The sequence below is a fragment of the Vombatus ursinus genome, unplaced genomic scaffold, assembly GCF_900497805.2.
Source record: "Vombatus ursinus unplaced genomic scaffold, bare-nosed wombat genome assembly UNPS02007284.1, whole genome shotgun sequence".
Lineage (NCBI taxonomy): Eukaryota > Metazoa > Chordata > Mammalia > Diprotodontia > Vombatidae > Vombatus > Vombatus ursinus.
The window spans coordinates 12,230,755-12,256,656 of NW_020947062.1; the positions used below are offsets into that span (position 1 = coordinate 12,230,755).

Below are 25,902 nucleotides of genomic sequence, written 5' to 3' on the forward strand. Positions count from 1 at the left end.
ATTAAGAGCAATGCAGAGCCATTTGAAGGTTTTTGAGGAGAGTCTGTTAAGTTTTTTTGGTGTTAATATGAAGGATGAGTTGGGGAATGGAGATTAGAGTCAGGGAGGCAAATTAGACTATTATAACAGTTAATGTGAGGAGTGAAGTTTTAAAAGCACTTTTATCACTTATTTCTCACAATATACACTTTGAGGTAAGTACTATAGAGCTGTTATTATGCTCATTTTATGGATGAGGAAATTGAGGCTCTGAGATATCAAATAATTTGCCTGTGGTCTCATAGCATGTAGTAAGGTAGAATTTGAAAACCAGCTGTCTTCTTAATCTGCCGTCTTTTCACCATATTGTCACGCCTGTCTAAATGAGAGCCTGAATTACAAGGAATGGAAGTGCAGAGGAAGTGCTTGGTGTGAGAACTATTTTCACCCATTTAGATGTAGAAAACGAAGGCAAGGGAAGAGTCAAAGATAATTCTGTGCTTGGTTGACTGGGAGGATGGTAGTCATCCACAAAATATAGAAGTGGGAGGAAGGGCAAGTTTCTATAGGAGAAAGTGGTGAGTTCAACTTGGGGCACATGGGGCTTGACATAGTGGTGGAATATCCAGATGGAAATATTTATTAGGCAGTTGAAAATATAGAACTGGAGTTCAGGGAGGAGACTGATGCTAGATATAGTCAGGTAAATAGATGTATGGGTCATCACCATAAAGGGAATTGAAGCCATTGCAGGTAGATGTGATTGCCATGGAAGAAAGGTGGAAGAGATTCAAACACAGATATTTGAGGGGGAATTTCAGGGTCAGTGGCCTCCTTTGGTACTGGAGGAAGAAAGATGAATTACTGCAGGAAACAGCTGTGTTTTGCAGTGTTACATGTGGAAGACTTTTAAGCCAGTGGGATGATTTTGTAGAAGGCTTAGGATGTATATGGAATGTTGTGATTAAAAAAAAATTGTTGATATGAAATAGTTCTCTTATTTGTTTTCTTTTGGTTGTCTCCTGGAAGTAGAGTATAGCCAGAAATTCTGTTTTATTGAGGATCTTGGTTATTCAGGTTTTGGTTTTTATTATACATGCATTTAAATGTATTACTTGCATTTATCTCTCTAAGATTTAGTGTTTGAAGGAAAATCAACAGTTGGGCTTTTTTTGTTTGTTTTTGGATTTAACAGAATGTAAATATGACCACAGTGATTATGGCCTCAAATTATGACATTTAGTCATACATACTGGTGTTATAATGTAATATCAAAACTGGTAAAGATTACTTGTTTAATATACAAAATAAATATTCCAAAGCTTGTTAGCTATATTGTTTGGGCATGTCTTCTTGCAGCCAAATGATTTCTTAAATTATGTTGTTTGCCCCAGGTAACACTATTAGATATACTTTCAAGGTACATTTCTTTTCTTAAAACTAGAGATCCTTTTCTTTTTTCTTTTCTTTTTCTTTTTTTTTTGGTGAAGCAATTGGGGTTAAGTGACTTGTCCAGGATCGCACAGCTAGTAAGTGTCAAGTGTCTGAGGTCAGATTTGAACTCAGGTCTTCCTGACTACAAGGCCAGAGCTCTATCCACTGTGCCGCCCAGCTGTCCCCTAAAGTATATTTCTTTAAATATATTTTCCTCTCACTTTGAATTCTGATAAAAGCTAGCAGACTTTAGAATACCAGCTTTTGTAGTAAGAGTCATAGAGACCATAGAATCAGTTAATCAACAAGAATTTATTAAGCACTTACTATGTGCCAGGTTCTGTGGCTACATTGACAAATGAAATCATTTTTACCTTGAGTCTAAATCATTTGGGGGAGAATACACATGTACAAATAAGGATATGCAAAATGTGTCCAAAATAAATATGAGATAAATTTTGGGGTAGGAGGATCCTAGCTGCTGGGAGGATCAGAGAAAACTTCATGTAGAAGGTGGTGCTTGTATAGAGGTTTGAAGGAAGTAAGGGATTCCCAAAGGCAGAAGTTAGTTAAGGAATAATTATGATTCTGATCACTTGTTTAACTTCTGTATGTTTAGCTGTAAAACTTTTTACTAATATCTATAAACAGCCCCGTTTTTTGCTTTCTGACCTTTGAAGAGTAGAATTGCTTCTCCCACCAGTTTCTATTTTTCTTTTTTCTCCCTACCTCATAGGGGTGTTGTGAGAAAAATGCTTTGTAATAAATCTTAAAGTATTATATAAATGTGAGTAGTTATTTATGCCTTGCTATCTGTTCCATTATAAGAAAAGAATACCTTTTGAAGTCAGTATAACATTATAAGAATGTTCTCTGTTGTTCTTAGTTAATGTCTGATTTTCCTCTCTTCCAGATGAAAATAAACCCATTTGGATGCATGCTGAGGAGAGAGAAGAATGCAAAGTAAGACTATAATATTTTTAGAGGTTGTTCAAGATTTTCTTTGTGTGAGTTCAAGATTAATTGTTATATCATTTCTAATTTAGGGAAAACAAAAGGATGGGACATCTTTTGGGGAGTATGGTGGCTGGTACAAAGCTTGCAAAGTTGATAGGTATGTGTGTTTTACATTGGCATACAATTGAAGTTGTTAGAGATATTTCAGGCATTATACTTTCATTACTTCAAACTTTTCCTCAGCATTAAACTGATGATTTGAAAGTCCAACAAACATTGATTGTCCACTATATACAAAGCATTAGGGATGCAAAAAAAGTTGTTTTGTTTTTTTTTTGTTTTGTTTTGTTTTTAGTGACTCAGTCTCTGACTTTAAGAAACTTTTCATTTTACTGGAGGAATAAGACGTATATAAATTTGTAGCTCCTCTAAAAATCTATTCCAGTACTTTGTGGGTCTCTTTCCACTTGAAACTACAGGCCATTGCTTCCACTATTGAGTTTATTCTTAGTAGTCATTCAGAGTTCATCATTTAAAGCAAAGGCATTTTATGAAAAAGCATTGTGAACACTGTAGTGATGGCCATTTCAGCCCTAGCACTGTTGTGTGGTGACTTTAAAGCCTCTCCCTAATAAGGGCAAGTGCACGCTCTTTAGTGACAGCTAGCTTTGAGCCAGTATACCTACCTAACAGAAAAACAAAGCAAAGTGCCCCCAGCCCAAGGTTGTCTTTCCTTTTAACCAACAGGGTTCTTAAAACTGTTTTTGTGTTATGAAGCCTGTTGGCTGTCTGATAATGTATATATAGTATTATAACAGACTGTTTATATAGGAATACATTTATCAAAGTATATTTTTAAAAAGATCAGTTTCATAGATCCCAGGATAAAAACCCATTTTAACCCCTTGGGCACTGAGATCATACTCTTTCATCTTAGACTATTGATTTAGGATTAGAAATTTCCAAGATCCATGGCTTGGCATGCAAATAAATTTAACTCAGAACAAAAGTTAAGCAAAAAAGGCAAGATCATTATTTTTCATACTTTTGGCTGGAAGTTTTCCTTTTTTATGTATATCAGCAACAAAACCCTCTAACTTCGGTGCTGTGTTGGGGATATATCCTTTGCAGTCACCCACAAGAATGATACAAGGTAGAACATGAAGGGAGTCAAGGATAGACAATATAAACTACTCTTGGGAAGTTTGAAGAGGGAGAGAACACTCTTAGTTGAGTGGAAAGTTGCACAGGGGAGGTGGCAGCTGAGCTGAGCTTTACTGGTAGGTTCCAGTATCTACAGATAAGGAAACTGAGTCCTAGGAAGATTAAGTGACTTTTTCTAGGTAGTAAATGGCAAAGGCAGGATTTGAAATTCATTCCTGTGTCTCCAAAGCTAGCATTTTTTCCATTGTACCATGCTGCCGCCTAACAATTCAGAAAGTCAAGAATGAGGAGGGTGTGCATTTCAGGCATGGGTATGGGAAACAGCATTTAAGAGTTTGGGGAAATAGCTGGTAGCATAGCTTATGTGGGAAGAAGAACATGTGAAATGTTGTAACATGAAGTAATGCTGGAAAAGGTGTGTTGAAGCAAACTTGCAGAAGGACTTAAACATATGTTAAAAACTTTTTATTTTTATCCTTGAGGCATAAGTGAAGACTTTTGAACAGGAGAATAATGTGAAATTAAATCTGTGCCTCAGGAAGACTATTTTGGCAGTTGTGGAAAGAGTGGATTAGAGAGGTGAGAGACTGGAAGCAGGGAGAGGAATTACCAGGGTGGGGAACCTGTGGCCTCAAGGCTACATTTGGCCTTCTAGGTCCCCAGGTGCAGCCTTTTGACTGAGTCCCAGTTTTACAGAACAAATCGCTTTTATTAAGGGAACTTGTTCAGGGAAGTTTGGATTCAAAGGAACTCATTTGAGGACCTAGAGGTTCCCCACTCCTGATTAGGCTATCGCAGTAGTGCACTGGTAAGGGCTGTTGAGACCTGAAATAGGTTAGTGGAAATTTGAGTAGAGAAAGTGGGATGAGTGTGAGTAATGTGGAGATAGAATCTATAGGCCTTGGCAATTGATAGGATATGGACAGGTGAGTGGAGAAAAAAGAATCAAAGATGACCCTTAGGCTTTAGATCTTGGAGACCAAGAGGAAGATGGTGGTACCATCAGCAGAAATAGGGGAATTTGTCAGAGCAAAATTTAGGGGGGAAGTGATAAATTGGTTTAAGACATTGAATTTGGAATGCTAGAGAGATATCCAGGTGGAGATGTTTAGCAGGCAGCTGGAGGTTCCATGATACTGGAGTTGAGGAGAAATTAAGGATAGATATAAAGTTTTTGGAGTCATCTGCATAGATATGACCTCTGACACAATGGATGAAAGGAAAGAGAAGAAAAGATACTGAGACAGCATCTTGGTGTATATACTCACACTTAGGGGTAGAAGATGAGCCAGTATGGGAGACCAAGAAAGGCATATAGTCAGGGAAAAGGAGAACTAAGTGAGACCACTGTTGCAATGTATAATGTTAAAAGTTTTAGAAATGTCCTGAAAGGACAAGAACTAATAAAATATAATTGGATTTAGCAAGTAAGACATAATTGGCAACCTTTAAGAGTAGTTTCAGGACACTGTTGGCGTCAGAAGCCAGATTTCAAGGGACAGAGGACTGAATGGATGATGAAGAAGAAGAAGCAGTGAGTATAACATACTCTTCATAGGAGTATAGCAATGAAAGGAAGAAAGATGCATGGAACTTGATGGAATAACATAGTGGAGGGAAATTTGGTGGTGGTAGTTGTTTTAATAAATTATAAATTTAATAAACCTAAGTAAAAAAAGGTGATTAAGTTCAACAATTTTCTTAATCATGGTAAAATTTAAATAAATGTGCAGAGCAAGGAATAAAACCATTAGAAAACTCTAAATTTGTTATACTGTACATATTGACAAATTATAAGCAAAGAAACAAAAAAAAACTATTTGCTCTTATCTTTTTTTTTCTGAAGTTTTGTTATCTTTAGACTTACTCTTTTTTACATAGTTGTATTCAGTGTTTGTCTAGTGTTGGTTCTGTGTTTCTTGCTTTTCATCCCTTCATATATTTTTCCTTATTTCATTGTATTCATGTTTATACTTTTTATGATGTCATATTTCATTACACTTATATCATTATTTAGCAGTTACTGAACATAATAGTTTGTGCCCAGATTTTGCTATTATCAACAAAGTGGCTATAATATTTTTATGTAGATAAGTTTTTTTTCCTTGTCAAGATATCTTTAAAGGCTTAGCAATAGAATTGCTGGATCTAAGGGTACAATTAATTTTTTGACTTGCTGTAATTGTCTTAGTGCTTTCTCAAAAATTTTCATCAAGTACAGATCTAGCAAGTAAAAGAGTTCCTATTTATCTGCTGCTCTGTCAGTATCAGATTTTATTGTTTTCTTCTGTTTTTGTTTGTTTGTTGGCTGTAAAGTGGTGGTATCTTAACTTTGTCTTGATTTACATTTCTTTGATTTTTAATGAATTTGAACATCTTTTTATGTGGTTAACTATTTGTCTTTTCAAAATGGCTATTCGTGGTCTGTAGGCATTTCTTTATTAGGAATTTCTTCTTACTCTTACAGGTATGAATCAATTCAAGGGAAGGATTTTACTAGGATAGGGGAAATGAGCAGATTTGTAGGCAAGTGAGAAAGGAGTCATACAATTCGGAGAGATACCAGTTAAAAGCGGAAAGGGAATTCACGAGAATGATTAAAGGAGCAGGATCCAAAGGAGATGGCAGGGGATGGAATCAAAGACATTATTGGATGAGTTAGTCTTGGAAAGACAAATTCATACTTTGAGACACAAAGAAACACAAAGATGCAAAAGAGAAAGGGATAGATGAAAATGTGGAGAATTTTTGAGGTGTGGAGGACAGGAGATGACATTTCATGAAGAAAGTCTGTAGTTTTTTTCAGTAAAGTAGGAGTCAAGGTAATTTATAGAAAGAGAGATGAAGATTAGGTGGAGTTGAGAGCTTGAGGAGAGAGGAGAAGCTTAGGAACAGTTGATGTGGGAAATGGAGAATAAGAGTTGCATTAGAAATGTTTGCTCTCTAATGAGGCTCAGTTGAATTTAGATAACATGAATTTGTGTTATATTCAGGTGGCAGTTTTGTGACTTTATCTGGAAGCATTCAGCAGCTTGAAAGTAGGAGCAGAGAAGGCAGATAGTAATCAGCTTGATCCAGATTTGAGAAGTAATAGAACATTAACAGTGGAAGGACCAGAAAGAAAGGATGGAGAATAATGCCTTATTGAACTGGTTACATATTAGGGTCAAGACAGAAATGAATGGAAAATGAAATAGATAATGAAGCCATAATAACAGTAATAAACTAGGAGAGAGATTTTAAGGACCTGACATTTCTGTGGAGAGGCAGCAATGGGAAACGGTTATTGCCCTAGCTGGCAGTGGTTCTGATTTACAAGTATTAGGAAGGCTAGGAATTCACTGGCCTTGGGGCAAAGTCCTATGGAAGAAATAGCTTTTTGTCTCTCTGGGGTTATGTTTATGAGATTATGGTTATGAGAAAGGTGTAAGCTCCTTTTTTGGCAGGGATAATTTTTTTTCTTTGTTACCTTACTTGCCTTGTAATGCCAGTTTTGCTGTGATCCTCATTGGGTCCTGTGTCTTCTGAATAGTTGCCTCCCCAATTGATGATTGTTTTTATCTACAGATTACAAAGTAATAGTGAGTACTGCTTCCTGGAATCACTTTGGATAAATACAGTTTTGAACCCACAAACCATCTTATTTCAGAAAGAGACCCATTTTTCTCCAAATAATGAATCTAAAGAATTATCTGAAAGTCAGTCTGATAACCTTGGAAGGCAAGCCAGTATTAAAAAGCATTGTACTTAAATTTACTTGTGACTTTTATTGAAGAAAAAATCTCCAAGAGGATAAATATCACAGGCATCAATAAATACATTCCTCTTGAAAAAATATACATGTTTAAATGGATGAAGTAAAGCATAACCTACTGTATATAGGCTCAAATGAATTTCTGCCTTTTTCCAGTCCAGTCCAATAAACATTTATTAAGCACCTGCAATGTGCAGGACACTGTGTTAACCTCTGCAGATACAATTAATAAAAAGAAAGATAGACCCTTCCCTCAAGGAGCTTATATTCTAATAGGGGAGACAACATACAAAAGGAGACAGGAAAGGGTGGGGGCAGATCCACCTTGAGGACATCTTGTTCTTTGGAATTGAGACCAGGCTGAGCAACAGAGCAATAAATGCGGAGTGGAGTGAGCTGAAAAGTCCACTTTCTGCCCTCTTTTGAAGGTAGGCATTAGGACGAGTTTGATATTCTACCCTTTAGCCCTCAGAGGGGGGAGGAGGCTGAAGGAATTCAAGCAGCGCATCAGTTGCATAGCATTCTTGTTTCATTTCCCTGAAGTTCTTTATAATGCCGTTGAGTTAAAGCATAAGTCAACAAGACATAACTTCTGCCAGTGCCGTTCACTCAAGTCCTACTTTGATGCTGCTTTGTGATATAGAAGGAAGTCTGGGTTCTTAGAGATTGTGTCACTGGGGTACAAGCTCTGGAAAGTTCTAGCAAGCTAGAAAAGCCTTACTTCAGACCTTATGCTAGGCTGTGTATCAGTGGCCTAAGGATCAACCTAGCTATGTTCAGAGGGGTTCATCACCTGTTTAGCCATAGAGTAATGGATTTTTTGGCACCAACAACCTTCAGAAACCAATTTCTAAGTTTACAGAGGGAGTGTGAATTGTGTTGGTGGGGGGATGCTTTCAACAGTTTCAAGCATTGAAATTAGGTATGGTGACTTTGGGTATACACTTCCCTCTGGCTCCCTGTTTCCAGCTATTCTTTATCTCTTGCTCTTGTTCTCTTCCTGTTATAACTAAATTCTAATTAAACCCTTTTAAAGAATCATTTATATTCATTACCTGCATTTCTTCATCTCCTCCCTTTTCCATCTTGCTTCTGACTCAACCACTTTGGCTGAATCTTCTCTCCTAAGTTACTGTCTTTAAAGTGCGAGATCTGATGTCTTTTCTCAGTCATCACCCAGCTTGACCTCTGTACAGCTTTTCACCCTACCAACTACCAGTTTTTCCTGATTTCTCTCTCCTCCTCTTGCTTTGTGACACTGTTCTTTTCTGGTTTTCCTTATCCATGTAATAGTCCCTTCATTTCTTTTGCTGCTTTTTCATTTATTTCCTGTCCGTTAAGTAGAGGGGCTGTAACTCCTGTCTGTTCCTTCCTTCTTTCCTCCTGTCTCCCTATCTCCTTTTCCCTTCTCCTACCTCTTCTTTTTCTTCCACCCTGTTCTTTACCTCTCCTTTCCTTTTCTACCTTTTTTCCCTCTCTTTTTTACTTCTACAATCCTACCTATCCTATTTCTCCCTCTTCCTTCTCTCTTCTTTCCCTTGATTTCCCTTTCCCTTTTCCCCTCCCTCTCATTTCATCATTTCTCATGGGTTAAATTATTCAGTTGACTCTTAAACTGTATAACCAGTTCTAATATCTTTCCTGAATGTCATTTTCGAATCCCTAGCTGCCTGCTAATTATCTCCACGGGTGTTCTCTTACTAATCAAAACTTACCATATCTAAAATGGAACTTATTTCCTTCTTAACTCACTCCTAATTACCCTTTCTTTTGAGGGAACCTCCATTCATGTTACTAAGGTTCAGTGCTCCATCATCCTTGACTCTTTAATCTCCTTCACATTGTATTCACTTACCAAGTTTTAGTGGTTCTATCTCCTCGTCATCTCTTAACAGCCTTTCCTTTCTTTCCACTCACAGGACCACCATTCTAGTTGAGCAGTTTTCTAAACTGCCAAAATAGTATTCATAAAAGACAGGCCTCACTATGTGAATACACTTGCTTTTTAGCATTAAATGCAAACTTGTCAGCTTGACATTTAAAGCTCTCATCTACCTTTCCAGACATTTCTTTTATGCCTCTGTCACATCAAATTTCCAGCTAAACTGGATTACTCTCCCAAATTCAACACTCAAGCTCCCATCACTGCCTTTCCACAATCTGTTCGAAGTGCCTGCAATGTGTTCCTTTCTCACTTTTGCCTCGTAGAATGCCTAATTTCCTTCATAGCTCAGCCATTTCTTAAACAAAAATTTTTCTGGCCTCTAAGTTGTTGCTAGTGTTTTCTTCTTTAAATTTTCCTGTGTTCATGTCATATTCTCCATCAGTAGAGTGTAAGCTTCTTGTAGGCAGACACTATTTTATTTTTGAACACTTTTTTGATTCCCCCTACTGCTTTCAGACATAACTTTGCTGCCATCACTCAGCAGCCTTTCCTTTGAGCTTCACTATATCCACATTTCTCATCCAATTTCTATCCTGTTAGCAGTATCTATCAATCTCTTAAGGCATTCTCCCTCCTTCCTAAGAGTTTAATACCTCGGTCATAATCTTCCTGTCTACCCCAACTCCTTCCCTACTGGGGGACTTATACATCTTGATATCCCCTTTGTCACCCAAATACCCCAATTCCTTGTCCTCTTTAAATCATGTGACCTCATCTCTTTCCCATCTTAATCTCCACCTTTTGTTAACCACTTTATTTTCAAATCCCTGGCCCACTTATCCTATTGATACTAAATAAAGAGTTAATATTTTATCCTCTAGCAACTAGGTGGCACAGTGGATAAAGATAAAGTGCTGGGCCTGGAGTCAAGAAGACTTAATTTCCTCAGTTCAAATCTGGCCTTCAGGCACTTACTAGCTATGTGAACCTGGGCATGTCACTTCACCATGTTTGCCTCAGTTTCCTTATCTGTGAAGTGAGCTGGAGAAGGAAATGGCAAACCACTCCATTATCTTTGCCAAGAAAACCCTTAATGGAGTTACAAAGAGTCAGACGTGACTGAAAATGACTGAACAACAACAACAAAAATCTTTTATCATAGAGGCAGTAGGGGGCCGTAGAGTTTTTTGAGTTGGGGAGTGACATGGTCAGATTTAATTTAAGGAAAATTACCTTGGCAACAGTGTAGATTTAGAATGTGCATGGATACATGCCTAATCTTTTTCCTGAGTTCCAATCCTACATCATAAAACTGCTTGTTGAACATTTCAAACTGATATCTAGGTATCTTGTCTAAAACCGAACTCATTGCTTTCCTCCAAACTCATCCTTCTTCTCTTCTGAATTTCCCTATTTCTGCCAGGGGCACCACCATACTAATCCAATTGTTATACATGATTACTACTTTCCCTCACCCCACACATCCAGTCATTTCCAAACCCTGTAATTTTTTTTCCTCCTTCCACAACATTGTCACTTGAACACTTCATGTGTTCAGTACTCTTGAATGTGCCCCCTTCTTTGTACTCATAAAGTTACAACCCTGGCGTAGGCCCTCATCATTTCTCACATTATTACTGTAGCTCCTAATTGGTCTTTATATTCATTCTCATAACCCCATGAGATAAGTAGAAGTATAAATAATAATCTACAGCTGATGAAATATAGGCTCAGAGAGATTAAGGGACTTGTCCAAGGTTACACATCCCTAGTGATAGAATAAGGATCCTAACCCAGGTGTGTTACTCAGAGTTGGGTGGTCTTTTCATTGCATCACCTGCTTTTGATTTCTCAATCATGCATTTGTGGGGGGCTTAATGGTAGAATACAGGGTAAGTTACTTTTGTGTTATAAAAACATGTTGATGTTTTATTGGGGGTGGAGTGAGGAAGAATTCTAGATCTTGGAAATTTTCCAGCCTCCTTACCTGTACCTCTCTAGTTTCCTTAAAGATTCAGTTCAAGGGCCATTTTCTATATAAGACCTTTCTTGATCCTCCTAAAACCCTGCTCCCTGTCCCCCTAGCTACTATTGCCTTACCTCTCAAATGTATGTGTATATGTATACATATACACACTGTGCAACATATACAACATATATGCACACGTATAAGTATGCATGTGTAAGCATGCATATTGTCTTCCCTGATGTAAACTCCTTGAGTGGAAAGGCTAGTTCATTTTTATCTTTGTGTCCCTTGTGCCTTATACGTTCCTGGCACATAGTAGGCACTTAATAAATGCTTCGTATATGATGGTCTGTTTTGCATATTATCAGTGTATGTTTATTGAATTGATTTTATTTGACTTTTATGATCTTGTGTATAATTCAGTCCAAGAAGCACTTTATGTCCAAAACATTAGCTTATTCAAACATTTAAATAATAGTGCTTCTTGCATTCATTAATTTTATAGTCTTAGTAGCATAAGAGATCAAAAATTGAATACATCTCAAGGAATGATTTTGATTGTTTTGCTAGTCATGAATTAGTTATATACAGTGCTGAGAAAAATCTTAAGAAAAATTTTAAATCTATTTTATAATTTATTAAATATAGCATTAAGTATGAAGGTTATGCCCTGCAACTTAGATCACAAATAGGTTGAGTTTCTAGAGAAAAAAGAAATTTCTAAAGAACTTTACAAATTTTCAAATAATCCAGGAATACAATTTTAATGGTTTCCAAGTTAAATTTTGTACCTAGTCTTTAGAACTATATCCATGGCAGTAGTTACCTTACATTTTTGTTTTCTGCTGTATTATAAATCTGTGTAACACTTATCTTTCTACAGTCCAACTGTGACAACCACTTTAAAGAATCTTGGAGCACTTTATAGACGTCAAGGCAAGTTTGAAGCTGCTGAAACATTAGAAGAGGCAGCCATGAGGTCTCGAAAACAGGTAAGTTTTAAATCTCTCTTGATTTTAGTTTTTATATTTATCAGAACTTTTAATTTAGGTGGGACATTAGATAGAGCATTGGACCTGAAGTCAGGAAGACCAAAGTTCAAACCCAGCCTCAGACTAGCCAGGCAAATCACTTAACCTTTTTCTACCAAAGTTTCTTGATCGGTAAAATTGGGATAATAATAGCACCTACCTCACAGGGTCATTGTGAGGATCAAATGAAATAATATTTTTAAAGTGCTTGGCAGAACTAAATGCTTATTATTATTAATAATTATTATTATCATATCTTATGAAAGTTCCATTTAAAAATTTTCTAAAAGTAAAATGTCAAATTTTTGATTATTATTTTAGTTTTTATAATTAAATCATAGCATCATAGAATACTGGAACCCAAAAGGAATTTAGAGATCACCTGGTTCAATGCCTTAATGATGCAAATGAAGAAACTGAGGCCCATAGAAATAGAGTGACTTTGCTGAGGTCCTGCAGTGCCACCAGTGCCTTTTCCCCTATAACATGTGTTCTGTATAATGTTATCTTGTCTCTGTTTAAATTGGAAGAGTCAATAACTGAGATTTGTGACTCAATACTGACTTCTTAATATATCTTCGAAAATCTTCATTTAATATTGAGGCTCATTTCTGGATTTTTCTGGCATTCAATTATCTTTCACACATACTTTTCTTGGGAGGAAGAAAGTTATTTGTTGAATTGGATGTGATGAGATATTTAGTCATAATTCGAATCCTTGTTTTCTATTTTTCCTGTAAATTGCCAAAGTTCTCCAGAATTTTCAGAATCCTTCTAGAGAGAGTAATCTGAGATAAAATTGCCTAGAAGAAAGTGGGATGATTTATGCTACAAATAATATGAGATGTAGAAACAGTGCATTGGACCCGTGTTCTATGTCTGTGCTACTGTGTGACCTTGGACAAGTCGTCTTAAACTTTGTCTGTACCATTAATGAAATAGGAAGGTTGAATTGTATGACCCATGAGGTCCCATCTACCTCTAATATTCAATGATGTGATCCCATAATTTACGAGTTGTGTTATGATTATTAGTAACATCAACCATTAAATCTAGCATTCAATAAACATGTTATTAAGTACCAGCCTATTGTAACAACCATTCCTGTGTTATTTGTAAAATGAATCAGCAAAGTTTTACAATAGATTGTGTCATGTAATTTTTTATTGGGACCTTTTGTTTTTGTATTACCTTTAATTCCTAATATATTCCTTTTCCTTTAGTACTATATCTAGGGAAATAAGTAGTCATCATGTGGTTTGTCCTTTATAGTAAAGAAAAGCCAAAGTCATATTAAAATAGATAAATTTCATCTTTTATGTGAGCTCCTTTGAGTTAAATTCCATTTTAAACCTAAAACCATTTAGAATTATGTTATAGTACCATTATAGATCCTAATAACTAAAATTCCATTAAAAAAATCATCACACGTAAAATGAACATTATTTAGCATGATACATTGCTTATGAAAATCGAAAAAAATTGTAAAATTGCTATTAACTGAAATGTAGATATGCATTTGTTTTAGCTTTATTTTACTAATACAGTTTCTTCTAGGAGATTATTCTCCTATATTATTTTAATATAAATTGAGGTAGTTAGGTGTAAGTGGCACACAAATGATAAAATTGATAGATGACATTTCAAAAGCCCTCAATAGATAAAATGCTTCATATTCATTGTCAGTTGAGCCTCATAACTGTGTGAGGTAAGTAGAAGTATCTATAGGTAATGAAGTAGAAGTTCAGAGAGATTAAGGGTCTTGTCCAAGGTTATATATCCCTAGTAACAGAATAAGTATCCTAATCCAGGTATGTTACTTAGAGTCAAATGTTCTTTTCATTACACCACTGCCCTTGGTTTCTCAGTCATGCTTTAATGTGGGGTTAATGGTGGAAAACTGAGTAACTTAACTATGTGTTATAAAATTATATTGATTTTTTTTTCCCCAATAGAAGTTCTGGGTCTTGGAAATTTTCCAATACAATTTTAGTGCTGAAATGTAAATCCATTTTCCCCTTGCCTGGCTCATAGGGTCTTGACAATGTTCACAAACAGAGAGTAGCTGAAGTGCTAAATGACCCTGAGAGCATAGAAAAAAGAAGAAGCCGAGAGAGTCTCAATGTTGATGTGGTAAAGTACGAGAGTGGTGCTGATGGAGGGGAGGAAGTGAGTATGAGCGTGGAATGGAATGGGGTAAGTACAGTACACAGTTTGCAAGTATAATGGAGGCAGTTAGCTGCTGTAACACAATCTGCTTTCTTGATAGCCCTTTTTCCATTAGCATTTTTTCATTAGTTTTTCTGGCTCATTTATTTTGGACTTTGTCATTGTTAAAATCAAGTGAGAATTAAGAAAACATAAGATCCTGCCTTTTGCTAATTAATTACTTTTGTTATTATTTCAATTTTTTACTCATTTAAACCAGTTTGAAATGATAATTTTGTTTTTAGGAATTGAAAGCTTGGGCTTACCTATGAGCATTTAAATGCTAATTGAGTGTCCTGGTTATTTAGAGCATAATACATAAAGTGTAGGTTCATTTTAGTATTAGGAATAGTATGACAGTTGACTAATTTGCTTTTATTCACTCATTTTTATCACTAACTTCAGTGTTTTTATTTTGCTGCTTAGACTGCTATAGATTTTCTTCAGTTGAATCACTTAAAAGAAAAATCAATATATAAATTAAAATTGTATAAATGACTGCTTTTTCTTTATACATGTGCTCAGTATACAAATATTGTTCATCTGTCTCCATTTGAGAGAGGAGGATATCCAGAATGGTGCATTTATATCTTATAAAGAGTTTTATTTATTAACTAATTTAACCCATATGCCAGTTCCTATAGGAAAAAAGTGTTGTGGTACCATTTTAATCCTCTTAATAAAGTTAGTTTTAGTTTTTGACTTTTTTTTTTAGAAATGAGATTTCTAAAAACTCAGACTTGAATGTCCGAGATGAATCTTAAATACTAAATATGAAGAACTATTGCCATATTTGGAGCCTTTAATATCTGTGAAAAGCGTTATGTTACTTGAGCTTCATTTTCCCCTTTTACATCACAGGTCTGTATTCTAAAAGAAGCCAAATGTGGCTTTTCATATGCTTCTTTCTTATTAAATGTTTATGATATGAGCAGTTTTAGGTTGTATCTAGCTGTTTTTGAATTTTATTTGCATCAGGTAGTTTTTCATTGCCGGATTTGGTAGAATGTGTCCAGTTGTTTTCTTGATGAAGAGCTACATTGTTAATGCCAGGAACTTTGCACATTCAAGAAAAGGGATGCAGTTTAGTTAGGGGCAGTTCCGTAAAGAAGTTTTTGCCACATTGGTTTAGTGATGGGTTCTCATTAATATCTAACCATTTTTTCCTTTTGATTTAGCATGTTAACTTGTTCACTACATGAATCCATTTCTTTATCAGGATCTTATACATCTATTGCAATTTGATAGAAATTATCCTAAAGGACATTTTTATAAAATCAGTCATGCTGCAGAAATTGCAGGGTGAATCTTCTCATTTTGTCTTAAGCTGGCATTTCCTTGGCATTGGTTTTCTCAGTGCCAGGACAATCAGTCAGCATCCATTTTGATACCCTCACATCTGTCATATAGTGGCCCCGAAAGAAAACATTTGAGTAGTTTATAATATTGTCCACTTGATATTGGAACTGTGTACTGTACTCTTCCCTATAATATGCTGTTTTATTTGCATGCCTTTATATGCTAGGAGTAAATAAAATTCTTTTTACTTATTAAAAGTAAGTGTGTAGATTTTGACATTCTTTAATAGAAGTTCTCGAAGAACTCTTGAGACGGTATTTCTAGGTCAGTATATATTTGCCTGAAAATAGATGATAAAGTCATTGATAACTTTAAGACTGGAAATTACTTAGGAGAATTGGTTTCATTATTTTTGTCAATGGTTATCATTATCACTGTTTTGCCTTATTATGGGTTCTTTCCTCTGGAGGAGTGGACTATATCTTGCTTGTCAGTTGAGATTTCAGGCTGGAATTATACATACTATTGTTACATTTATAATTTTCAAATAAGTAAAGAGTGGTTATCTTCTTAAATGGATTCCTATTTTCTTCCTATTTTTCTCAAGCTTTTTCATTCTACAACTTAGGACCACTGACACTGCAATATTTGGGTGTTATTTTGTCCTCCCTACAAACTCCTCTTAACAGAAACTAACACAGTGTTTTTCTTTTCAGAAGCAATATTCTTGACCCCTTATTCTCTAAGTGGACCAACAGCTTTGATAAAATACATTACAGGTGCATTGTACTTTGGGTTAATTCACTTTTAGCTGCAGTAAATACCATCATGTTACTTTAAGATTCCACAATATAAACTTGATATTGTCCACTTGGTTAATTATATTTTGGCAGCATGGTTCCTCCACCAATAAAGGTGATGAGTGATGGGATGTGAGACCAGAGGGAAAGATCTATGGTAGGAAATAATGGGATGTTTTATGTTTTAATAATATATACAAATTTTTGACCTCACATATGCTGTTATTCAGACAGAATGCAAACATATGGCTTATGTATGGTCGAAGAACGGAAATTGCAACATAAGATTAACATACGTATGTGAATACTCTTTGATTCCACCTACTTACAGAGAGATCAATTACATATTCTTCAAAAATACGAGGAAATATCACTGAGCAAATTCTGAGATTTAAACCCAAATTTTTAACATTAGAATAATAGTTCCTTTGTTTAAGAATATAAATATCTCATTCTGTGAGATTTTAAGTTTTAAGTAAATCTCATATTGAGTTGAAAGAAAATGATTTTTGAACTTGAGAGTATTATTGCTTATTTAAAATGTAACTTGCTTGAAAGAAGTCCTGAAAAAGGCACTTAAAAAGACGAGTTTATTTTGCTTTTTCAGTGTCCCATGTTTCTGAACCTGTAAGAGCAGTATGTAAATAAATATTCTTGATTAGAGTTATTTTTAAATTCTGAATGGAAAGTTGGACTTATTTCTTAAGGGTAGTCCTGTGTTTCACATAAAATGTGAATGTGCATGCATATCATAGACCCTTATGTGTACTACTAATATGGGGCAGTCCTTTTGGGTGGTTTTTGACTACAGTTTAGTGATCATGCTTAAAAATTTACTCTTTCACTCTTGCCTTATCATGAACGCTAGATAAATAATTACAATTGAGCATGTTGAATTCTGCATGAAATATTCTACATAAACTAGAAGTGTTATCTTTCATCTCGTTATCAGAATTGGAAGTTAAGGGTCCATGATTTCCTATTTCCATTTCTTTGTGTAATTATCTTCTTTGAGACGAGGGGAGGGTAGAGCACTTAAAAAGTAAAATTTAGTATAATATATGTCCTAATACCCAATATGATTTGGAGCTTGTTTCTGACTAAAACATTCTGGTTAATAGAGTTTCCTTCTTTTATTAATTTTCTAGATAGATGAAAGACAACATTTCTAGAGTTTTTATTTAGAATTCAAGGCATTTAGTTGTAATTATTTATCTGGTGTTTATTGACAATGAACTACTTAACATCAAACACATGGAATATAGCTTTATGAATATATATGTATATATAGAACATTTTAATATAGGTTTTATACACACATATGTTGTAATAATTGTTCACATTCCTGTAGTGTTTTCAGTTTGTAAAGTACTTTTTGAAGCTCTTCAGGACATCAGTTATAATTATGTTGTAAATAAAGTGCCAGTAAATAGACATTTGCAGGCAATGAAATGCTAGATAAACTGACTTTGTCATAGGTCCCTTACCATTAACCTTAGATGTAAAACCCCAGATATAAGCAACAACAACTTCATTAAAGTGTAGGACTTGCTAGTGTGTGAGAAAATGATAAGAGCAGTACAAGGACACTTCAGCCGAGACTACTGAGAGCCTTTCAGGTTAGCACTCTGTTGAATGTCTAGTTCTGAAATGTTAGAAATAGAACTACTTCAAGGTTCAGCTCTTTTAAAAAGGTGACTGAATTAGAATTAATATTGTTTATATAATACTTTGGAATTATAGTAGAACTTTTTTCCTGAAAAACAGCAAGAGCTTTTCTTATGTTTCTTGTCCTCCCAACATCCTTGGGGAGTTGGTAACAAGTTTTATTTTTCCATTTTAAAGATGAGGAAAATGAAGCTCGGGCTGGTTAAATGACTTGCTCAACGTTCCATGGTGAGTCAGAGCTAGCAAATGAATTCAGGTCTCTTGATTCTGTCTAGGGCTTTTTGCACTAGACTGTCTTGCTTCCATTATAGAGACCAATGACACATTTCTTCCTTTGGAAATTCTGATTTCATAGCTCATTTTATCAGTTGTATGTTCATCTTTTAAAATGTGCCATAGATAATCAGATCAGTGGAACTTTGGTTCCTAGAGATGTCATTTTGCCTGTTAGTTTCTTAAAGAATATAAATGCTTTTTGTTTACAGAAAAAAAAATTCTCCCTTGTTGTAATGAATAGGCTAAGAAAATATTTCTGACAAAAGTTAAAACTTAAATGAATGTACCTTTCATATTTTTAGATTTTTATTTTTTAAAGTTGTAGGGTTTTTTCGTTCCAGAGTGACTCTTAAGTATGATCATTTCCAAAACTTTATTTTAAGAAAATTTTCTAACATACACCAAAATGGTTTGCTTTCATTTTGACGTTGAGTTAACTAGTTAAAACTATAAGTAATAGCATGCCTAGAATCCCTATTTAATTTTAAAATATCAGTAGTAGGTGAAAGTAGTTGCAAGTACCTTTTCTTTTTTAAAAAAGAATTAAAGATTTTGTGACCTAGAAATACTGTAAACAAAGCTATTTTAAGTAGAAAACTATTGAAAACAATTTTTAAACAGTTTCATTCAGATTTTCTTTCTTCATTTCTGTCTAACAGGCCTAGATGCCTTTTGTGATTCTTATACTGTCTCCTGCATGACGGGCGTGCTCCATCGTCAAGCTTTAACTTCTCTCTCCAGTACTGACTGCTGTGCTTTTAGCAAACCTCTATGATTCTTGTCAGAGCTACACTTCTGTGTATACTGGCCCTTCCTTTCAGTGCTGTTGTTCTCTTTGGAGGTTTATTTCTGTACATGTGTAGCTTTGCCAGATAGGTATTTAGTACTACAAAATGTGTTAATAAAACCATTTACTGTGTAACATGAGTTAAAAAAAAAAGTAAGAATGACTAGCTGTTCACTATGAAAAAAAGGTAGTTAAAAGTATCACACAAAGTATTATTCAAATGGCATGATGGTGACCTTTTGAGAATTACTAAACTGTAAAAGTAAGGCATGTGCTCCAAGTGCTTTAAATTGTATTTAGGGACCTATAACTTGGTTAACATCAATATGGAACTCTGGATGTCTTCACTTATGATTATTCTAAAGTAGCATTGCTGTTTAGTCTTTGTGTGAAATTTTGGCAAATATGCTTTTCTCTACTAATCTTTAAGTGTTCAGTGATTTGTGTATCTTTGTCTTTCTAACTTCTAATAAACTCACTCCAACTGACCTGCGTCTTGGTGTCTGTCTGCTTCATAGTACTCTTTCTTCCTTTCACGCAAAACTGTATGGCTTCTAGAAGTAGCAGATAGTTACTGCTAAAACGTACTAAATGATTGATTTTGTGAATAAAAATCAAGTCTTTGCTATATGGTTTTGATTTCCATGCCCAAAAGGTAGAAGATAATGTAAGTTTAATTATGCAAAAATGTCAAAATTGTGATTTCTAAAGCTGAATTCAGATTTGATCTTTCCATTTATGTGAAAGCTAATTTACCATTCATATCCGCAATGAGTTTTTTTGGGGACAACGGCATTCGTTATCTATATTTAACAAAATTATTCTATGAGGTTCATTAAATGAATAGTATACATGAGATGAGTATTGTATTTGATTAAAGGATTAGAAGTAATTTGATTATACCAGGCCTAAATGTCTTAGGTGTTACATCGTTTGCTGGACCTAGTGACTACATTTTTATTAAAGTGGAATTTTGTTTTGATGATATTCCTAGAAGCTTCCTTACTTCTTTTAAAATTTTTGTGTATTGTCCTTTCTGTCCTAATACAGAAATGTCCTTAATTTTTCTCTTTAGGTGTCATTATTTTGGTGTGAATGAGCTTTTTTATGTTACAGTCTTTTGAGGATCATGGATTACCTTTAATCATTTAAATAGTTAGATTTCCCAGGCATTAAAGTCTATTTGCAAATAGTAAATCATTTGGAAAATTTATAGGAAATAGTGACTATTACTTGCAACAACTGAGAACAACTTAATAGTGGAGTGAAATATTTTCATTCAGCTTTAACTGTGGGAGGCTTGGAAGGGTGAAACCCTTGGCAGCTTCACATTTGTTCACATCTTTTTCAGGATGGCACTGGATCTTTAAAGCGCAGTGGTTCCTTTAGCAAACTTCGGGCTTCAATTAGACGCAGCAGTGAGAAGCTGGTTAGAAAGCTGAAGGGAGGAAGTTCACGAGACAGTGAACCAAAGAATCCTGGGTAATTATATTTTCCTAGCTATGCTGATACTTGCCCCTCTTTATCCATCTTGTAAACTAAACAGTGGCCAGGGTAATTTTTTGAGTAGCTTTCTCACAAACTTTGTCACACACAAACCTCTGAAAAACATTCCATTTTAATTGTGTTTCTTTATTAATCAACAGGTTTTAACATCACCTATCCCTGTGTAGATTGAGAAATATTAAATTGATATCCTACTTTAAAAATTGCCTATTTAGGTGGTTAGAGAGAATGTCTTTGAAAGGATGTTATAGAAAAATAAGTTTTGGCTATATCATACAAGTTAAATATTTATAGTAATACTGATGTGCTTTAACTTTAAACAATGAAATGTCAATTTCAGATTAAGATACTTGAACTATTGTTAGTTTTTTTTAAGAAACCCATTTCTTTAGGCTTTATTTTTTTAACATTAGCATAATTTTTATGATAGTGTATCTCTCTCTATATTGTGATTTAATTAAAGCTATTACGTAGCACATAGCAGATAATTGAACTTCCACTTTAAAAAGCAATAGCACACACAAAATGGATTCAGAAAGGAAGGGGGTGGTGGTGGTAGATAGGGTTTAAGCTTTGATTGCAGGGTGGCATGCTGGAAAATTTTTCTCAGGGATACCCACAGGTATTTGTTTCAAGTGCATAACTAATGTTAATCCTGAGAAATATGCATTTCAGAGGTTATGGCTTAGTTTGGAGGACAAAGATATTAAATGTTTTTGAGTGACAAAATTCAGTTTCATCCATTGGTAGTCTTAACATATCACACTTTTGCTAGTAAATAAATTTGTTGTTTCTATTCGATGTTCCCAAAGCTGGCATCCTTTTACTTACCTGCCACCTTGTAATTGGTAAATTGTCACATGACTAGTGTAACTTACCATGTTTTCCAAAGGATTTTTCATGGAAACTCTATTTACCATATTGTTTTATTGTTTGTAATGATAGTTTTAGCATCTTCTATGATGATTGATTTGATATTTTTATATTATTTTCTATGGAGATGTATTTAGAAAGTGAATTCTACTCATCTTAGGCTAAGAGGTCATTTGGATAAGCACAAATCAATAAAGGATCATTATTATAATTCACTCTGATGGATTAATTTGGTGCTTAGCCAGTTAAAAAAAGATTTTCAACCTGATTTCTCTTACTTATTGGCATGTAATTCTAAACTTTCAGAAGTGAATTTAAAGTGAATATAAAGCTAATCTGCTAGTTTCCATTCTATCAGTATGGAAGACTCAGTGTAAATTTAGCCTGCTTTTTAGGTTCTATTTCTGAGGATGTATTTATCTAATGATTAGGCTTTCATATGATAGCTGCTGAGATATCTAGAATATTAAACAAGTATAATAGCTTGCTTTTATGTGCCTTAATTGGTTTGGGCGCACTCTTACCTGGTTGGTTGGTAATGTACTCTGGAAAGCATGATTTCTTTGAGAAAAGAGATGATGCTGTCTGGGAAATTTGTTTGTGAACCCTCTTTGTCTTTAATACTTTGTACTCAGGGGTTCACACTTCAGGTGGCTCCTAAAACTTGTGTATTGGCATATTTTTTCTTGCTCCCTTCCCTCACCAGAAAAGTGTATAGATGGTGCAGTGCTAAGTGCTTTAATTCTAAGTAGCTGTTCATTCTGCTTTGCAGAGATATCCAAAGCATTCTTTAGACATCATGGTATGAGCTTATAAATATCTAACGGTAGAAAGAGGAGAAATTAAAAAAATTTGTGTTTTCAAAATTTTTTACTTTTTGGTGAAGGCCACATTTGGATTTGTGACTCTTCCTCTCCAATTTTGCATGTATTCCTGCTAAATTTGGCATCTGTGCCATAAGGTTATAGCTAAAGAAACTGATGTTTAAAATCAAATTGACTTGCTTTATTTCTAAATGCCTACAAACATTTAGGACTCAAGTGACATTTTAACATCAACCTTTTTGTAAATGCTGATTATCCTGAAACTGATGAATATGTTTCCTAGTGAATTGTGTAAAGGGTGCCAAAACATTTTATCTTCCAGTGGTCAGAGAACATGAGTACTTCTTTTTGTGCCCTGTTTTTTAGGCAATCACCAGATTAAGTTATTTCAGTTTTGTACATGTTTTGAAGTGTAAAAAAAAAAAATCAAATTGCTGAATCTGGCACTAAATGTTTACTGTACAATTTTTTTGTGTTATTCTTCAAGAATGTCTGATTTCCTTGGCGTGGTCATTTCCTCAATAAATGTAGATCAAAATCCTCTAAGACTTGGTAGATAGTCTTTAATAACAATTGTAGCTAAAAAAAAATCATCACTCTAATCTGTTGATGAACTCAGAATTTAACTAGGCTGGTTCTCAGCTGTTCATCATAGCTTGTATGCCTTTCCAGCTTGAGGTCATCTGCTAAAATTTGTGCTACCTTCCACGACATGATGGGGTGTCAGAGTAATAAATTAATGGAAATTGTCATCTTAAATGGCCTTAACAAACTTCATATTTAGAAGCCAGTTTTGCATATTATATGTTCTTTATATGCTTATTGCACCCATAATTAACAGAAATATAAGTGTATGATATCTGTAGGTTAATTCCCATACCTATATACCATTGTAATTTGGTGTGCAATGTAGAAACTTTGTAGACCTGACTGTATACACAATCTATAGATAAAATTTACATGCTAACATTATTATAAAAATGGCCTTGGAATTCTTTTTACTGCTTTAATAGCTTCATATAGAAGTTACTGAAAGAATAACATGCTGAATTTTTTTTTTTAAACTTAAACTTTTTATTTTTGATTTGTAGACATTTTAGGCTTTGAACCATTAAATCTGAATAGTGTTTACTGGTACACCCAATACACAAAATGCTGTCAAAAAGGACATCGATCCCCAAGAATATGATTTTTCTCATTTTAAAATTACTTGATAGATCCTGTACATTTTCTACTATTTCCCCAATTTTTTGTCTCTGTGTTAACTAATTGTTTAAAAGAATAGCTTCAATTTGATTAGGAAGAGTTATAGACAAACCATGTAGAAGAGAATGTATGCTTTGAGTCACATATAATTAGATTTGGAAGGCATTTTAGAGATTACTGAGTCTAGTCCTTATAGATAAGACAGCTGAGCTCCAGATTGGGGAGGGAACTTGTTCATGGTTATACAGATTATGCTTTTTTTTTTTTAAGGCACTTGGGGTTAAGTGACTTGCCCAGAGTCACACAGCTAGTAAGTGTTATGTGTCTGAGGCCCGATTTGAACTCAGGTCTTCCTGACTCCAGGGCCAGTGCTCTATCTACTGCGCTACCTAGCTGCCCCAGATTATGCTTTTTTCATACTGCTACCTTTCCTAAGAACTATTTGGCTCTTTGACATAATTTTGAGGTAAATTGATATCATCTACTTCTGATATGGGTGTATTTGTAACTTCTGCTTCAAAAACATTAGGAAGTAAAGACTGTAACTTTAAATATCTTGTGCTGAATCTTTGTTTTACCTTGACTTTGTTTTTTTTTTTCTTTCTTTGTTTTTGTTGGGGGGGTTATCTTTTGTTTATGCGGGGTGAGGGGGATGGAGAAAGGATTTTGTAGTTTATTCCCTTTTATTATTCCCTTTATATTAATGAACTTTCTTACGGCTTTGGAATGTCTACTTTTAAAAAGTAACACTGAGAGCATTGTCATTGTGCTTGCTTGTTTTGGTTGTTGCTAATCTTCCAAAATGTGCGTCCCTGTCTTAAAGCTACTGACTTAAACTAATTAAATTTAAAATAATATTACTGATAGCTTAAATTATTATATCCCACATCCAGAATTTAAGGTTCCACTTTCAAACATTTAAGATCCTTAATATCAACTATTTTAGACTTTAAATAGGTGGTGGATTCTTGTAAGTTAACAAACTAAATATTAAGATATTGCTTTAAAAATATTAAAAATGTCTCCCAAAATAGTATGTTTAAACAGATAATTGTTTATAATAATAATCTGATTATAAAACCATATAGATTATTCTATATTGGGGAGAATATTAAAGTAGATAATATGATTTCAGAGTAACTTCTGACATATGTAACACATCATGTAGTATGACTTAAAGTATTTTGAATAATGAACTTTGAATTTCTAGCTAGAAAAATTTGGAATTGTTTATTTTTCATAGTCATGGAAAAATAGCCACTATATGAACTGTTCTAGTTTTGCTAAAACAGGGTTAATTTATATAAAAATAGAATTGCTTATCCCAGAAATGAAAATGAAATGAAGCAACAAAGCGGATGTTTCATGAAAATCTTTTCCGAAACATTGAAAAACCTATCTTAGGTGAATTTGGAAAAAATAAAGGTACTTTATAAATGTCACACAAAATAATATGGCTTAAAACATTTGCTAAACCTGATCAGTAAATATATTTTTGCAAAGTTGTTACCATAAAATAGGTTTTGATCAGATATGGCCTACTTTTTAAAGTTAAGCCTATTTTGAAGGATGAATAAAACAACTAGTAAACAAATTTTATTAGGCCACCATACTAAATGTAGATTTGCTGTCTGACTTAATGTAAATCCCAGTCTTCTGTCAGTTTTCAACAGATCATTAAAAATAAATCGTGCCCAAGTAATTGTGCCCCATATATTTTTTCCAAGACATCTTTTTTATTTCAAGTGTTTCCAGTGACACTTAAAACTCTGTGCTGTAACCATGTTTTGCTTATGTTTGGAGAGCTTAGATTTTTTCCATTGTTCTGATTGCTTTATCCTTGCATGTTTGATGTCCTGGTTGCAGCATGAAGCGTGCCAGTTCTCTGAATGTTCTTAATATGGGTGGCAAGGCTGCTGAAGATCTCTTTCAAGTAAGGAGCCCTAAAATAATATTCTTAAATGTGTAAATACCATCACCACAATCTGGTCCCCAAATATTTAACTAGACAGTTAATGAAAGGATTATCATACCTTTTAAATATTTTTATATTAGAATGTTTTAGAAATTAAAAAAAACCTTTAATTCTTAGGCAAATTAGCAAGATAGATAATAAGGTTTGAGTTACATTTTTATTGTCTTTAAAAATCCTCACTACATTAATGAGAAAAATGTTAAAATTTTAAGTAATGTAACTAAACTGTATCTTCCCTATTCATTATTTCGTGTAACTACATACATCTAAAAAGATTATTAATTTATGTGTTGTCCAGTTAAGGTCT

General features: G+C 34.3%; 1 protein-coding gene across 14 annotated transcripts in view; it reads left to right on the forward strand.

Annotated features, from left to right (window-relative positions):
• Window positions 1–25,902, forward strand: part of KLC1 (kinesin light chain 1) — a 77,094-nt gene that overhangs the window by 35,455 nt on the left and 15,737 nt on the right. For 3 of the 14 annotated variants that reach the window (XR_003567988.1, XM_027849005.1, XM_027849006.1), the window contains exons 10-14: window positions 2,327–2,376; window positions 2,460–2,527; window positions 12,026–12,134; window positions 14,208–14,369; window positions 20,563–20,693. Coding sequence is in view for 13 of the 14 variants with exons in the window: in XM_027849005.1 (XP_027704806.1) it covers window positions 2,327–2,376; window positions 2,460–2,527; window positions 12,026–12,134; window positions 14,208–14,369; window positions 20,563–20,693 (520 nt within the window). In the remaining variant the exon portion in view is untranslated. Of the gene's footprint in view, window positions 1–2,326; window positions 2,377–2,459; window positions 2,528–12,025; window positions 12,135–14,207; window positions 14,370–18,325; window positions 18,377–19,083; window positions 20,276–20,562; window positions 20,694–25,486; window positions 25,554–25,902 lie in introns of those variants that run through there. The other 11 variants (XM_027849000.1, XM_027848999.1, XM_027849002.1 and 8 more) reach the window with 10 other exon arrangements.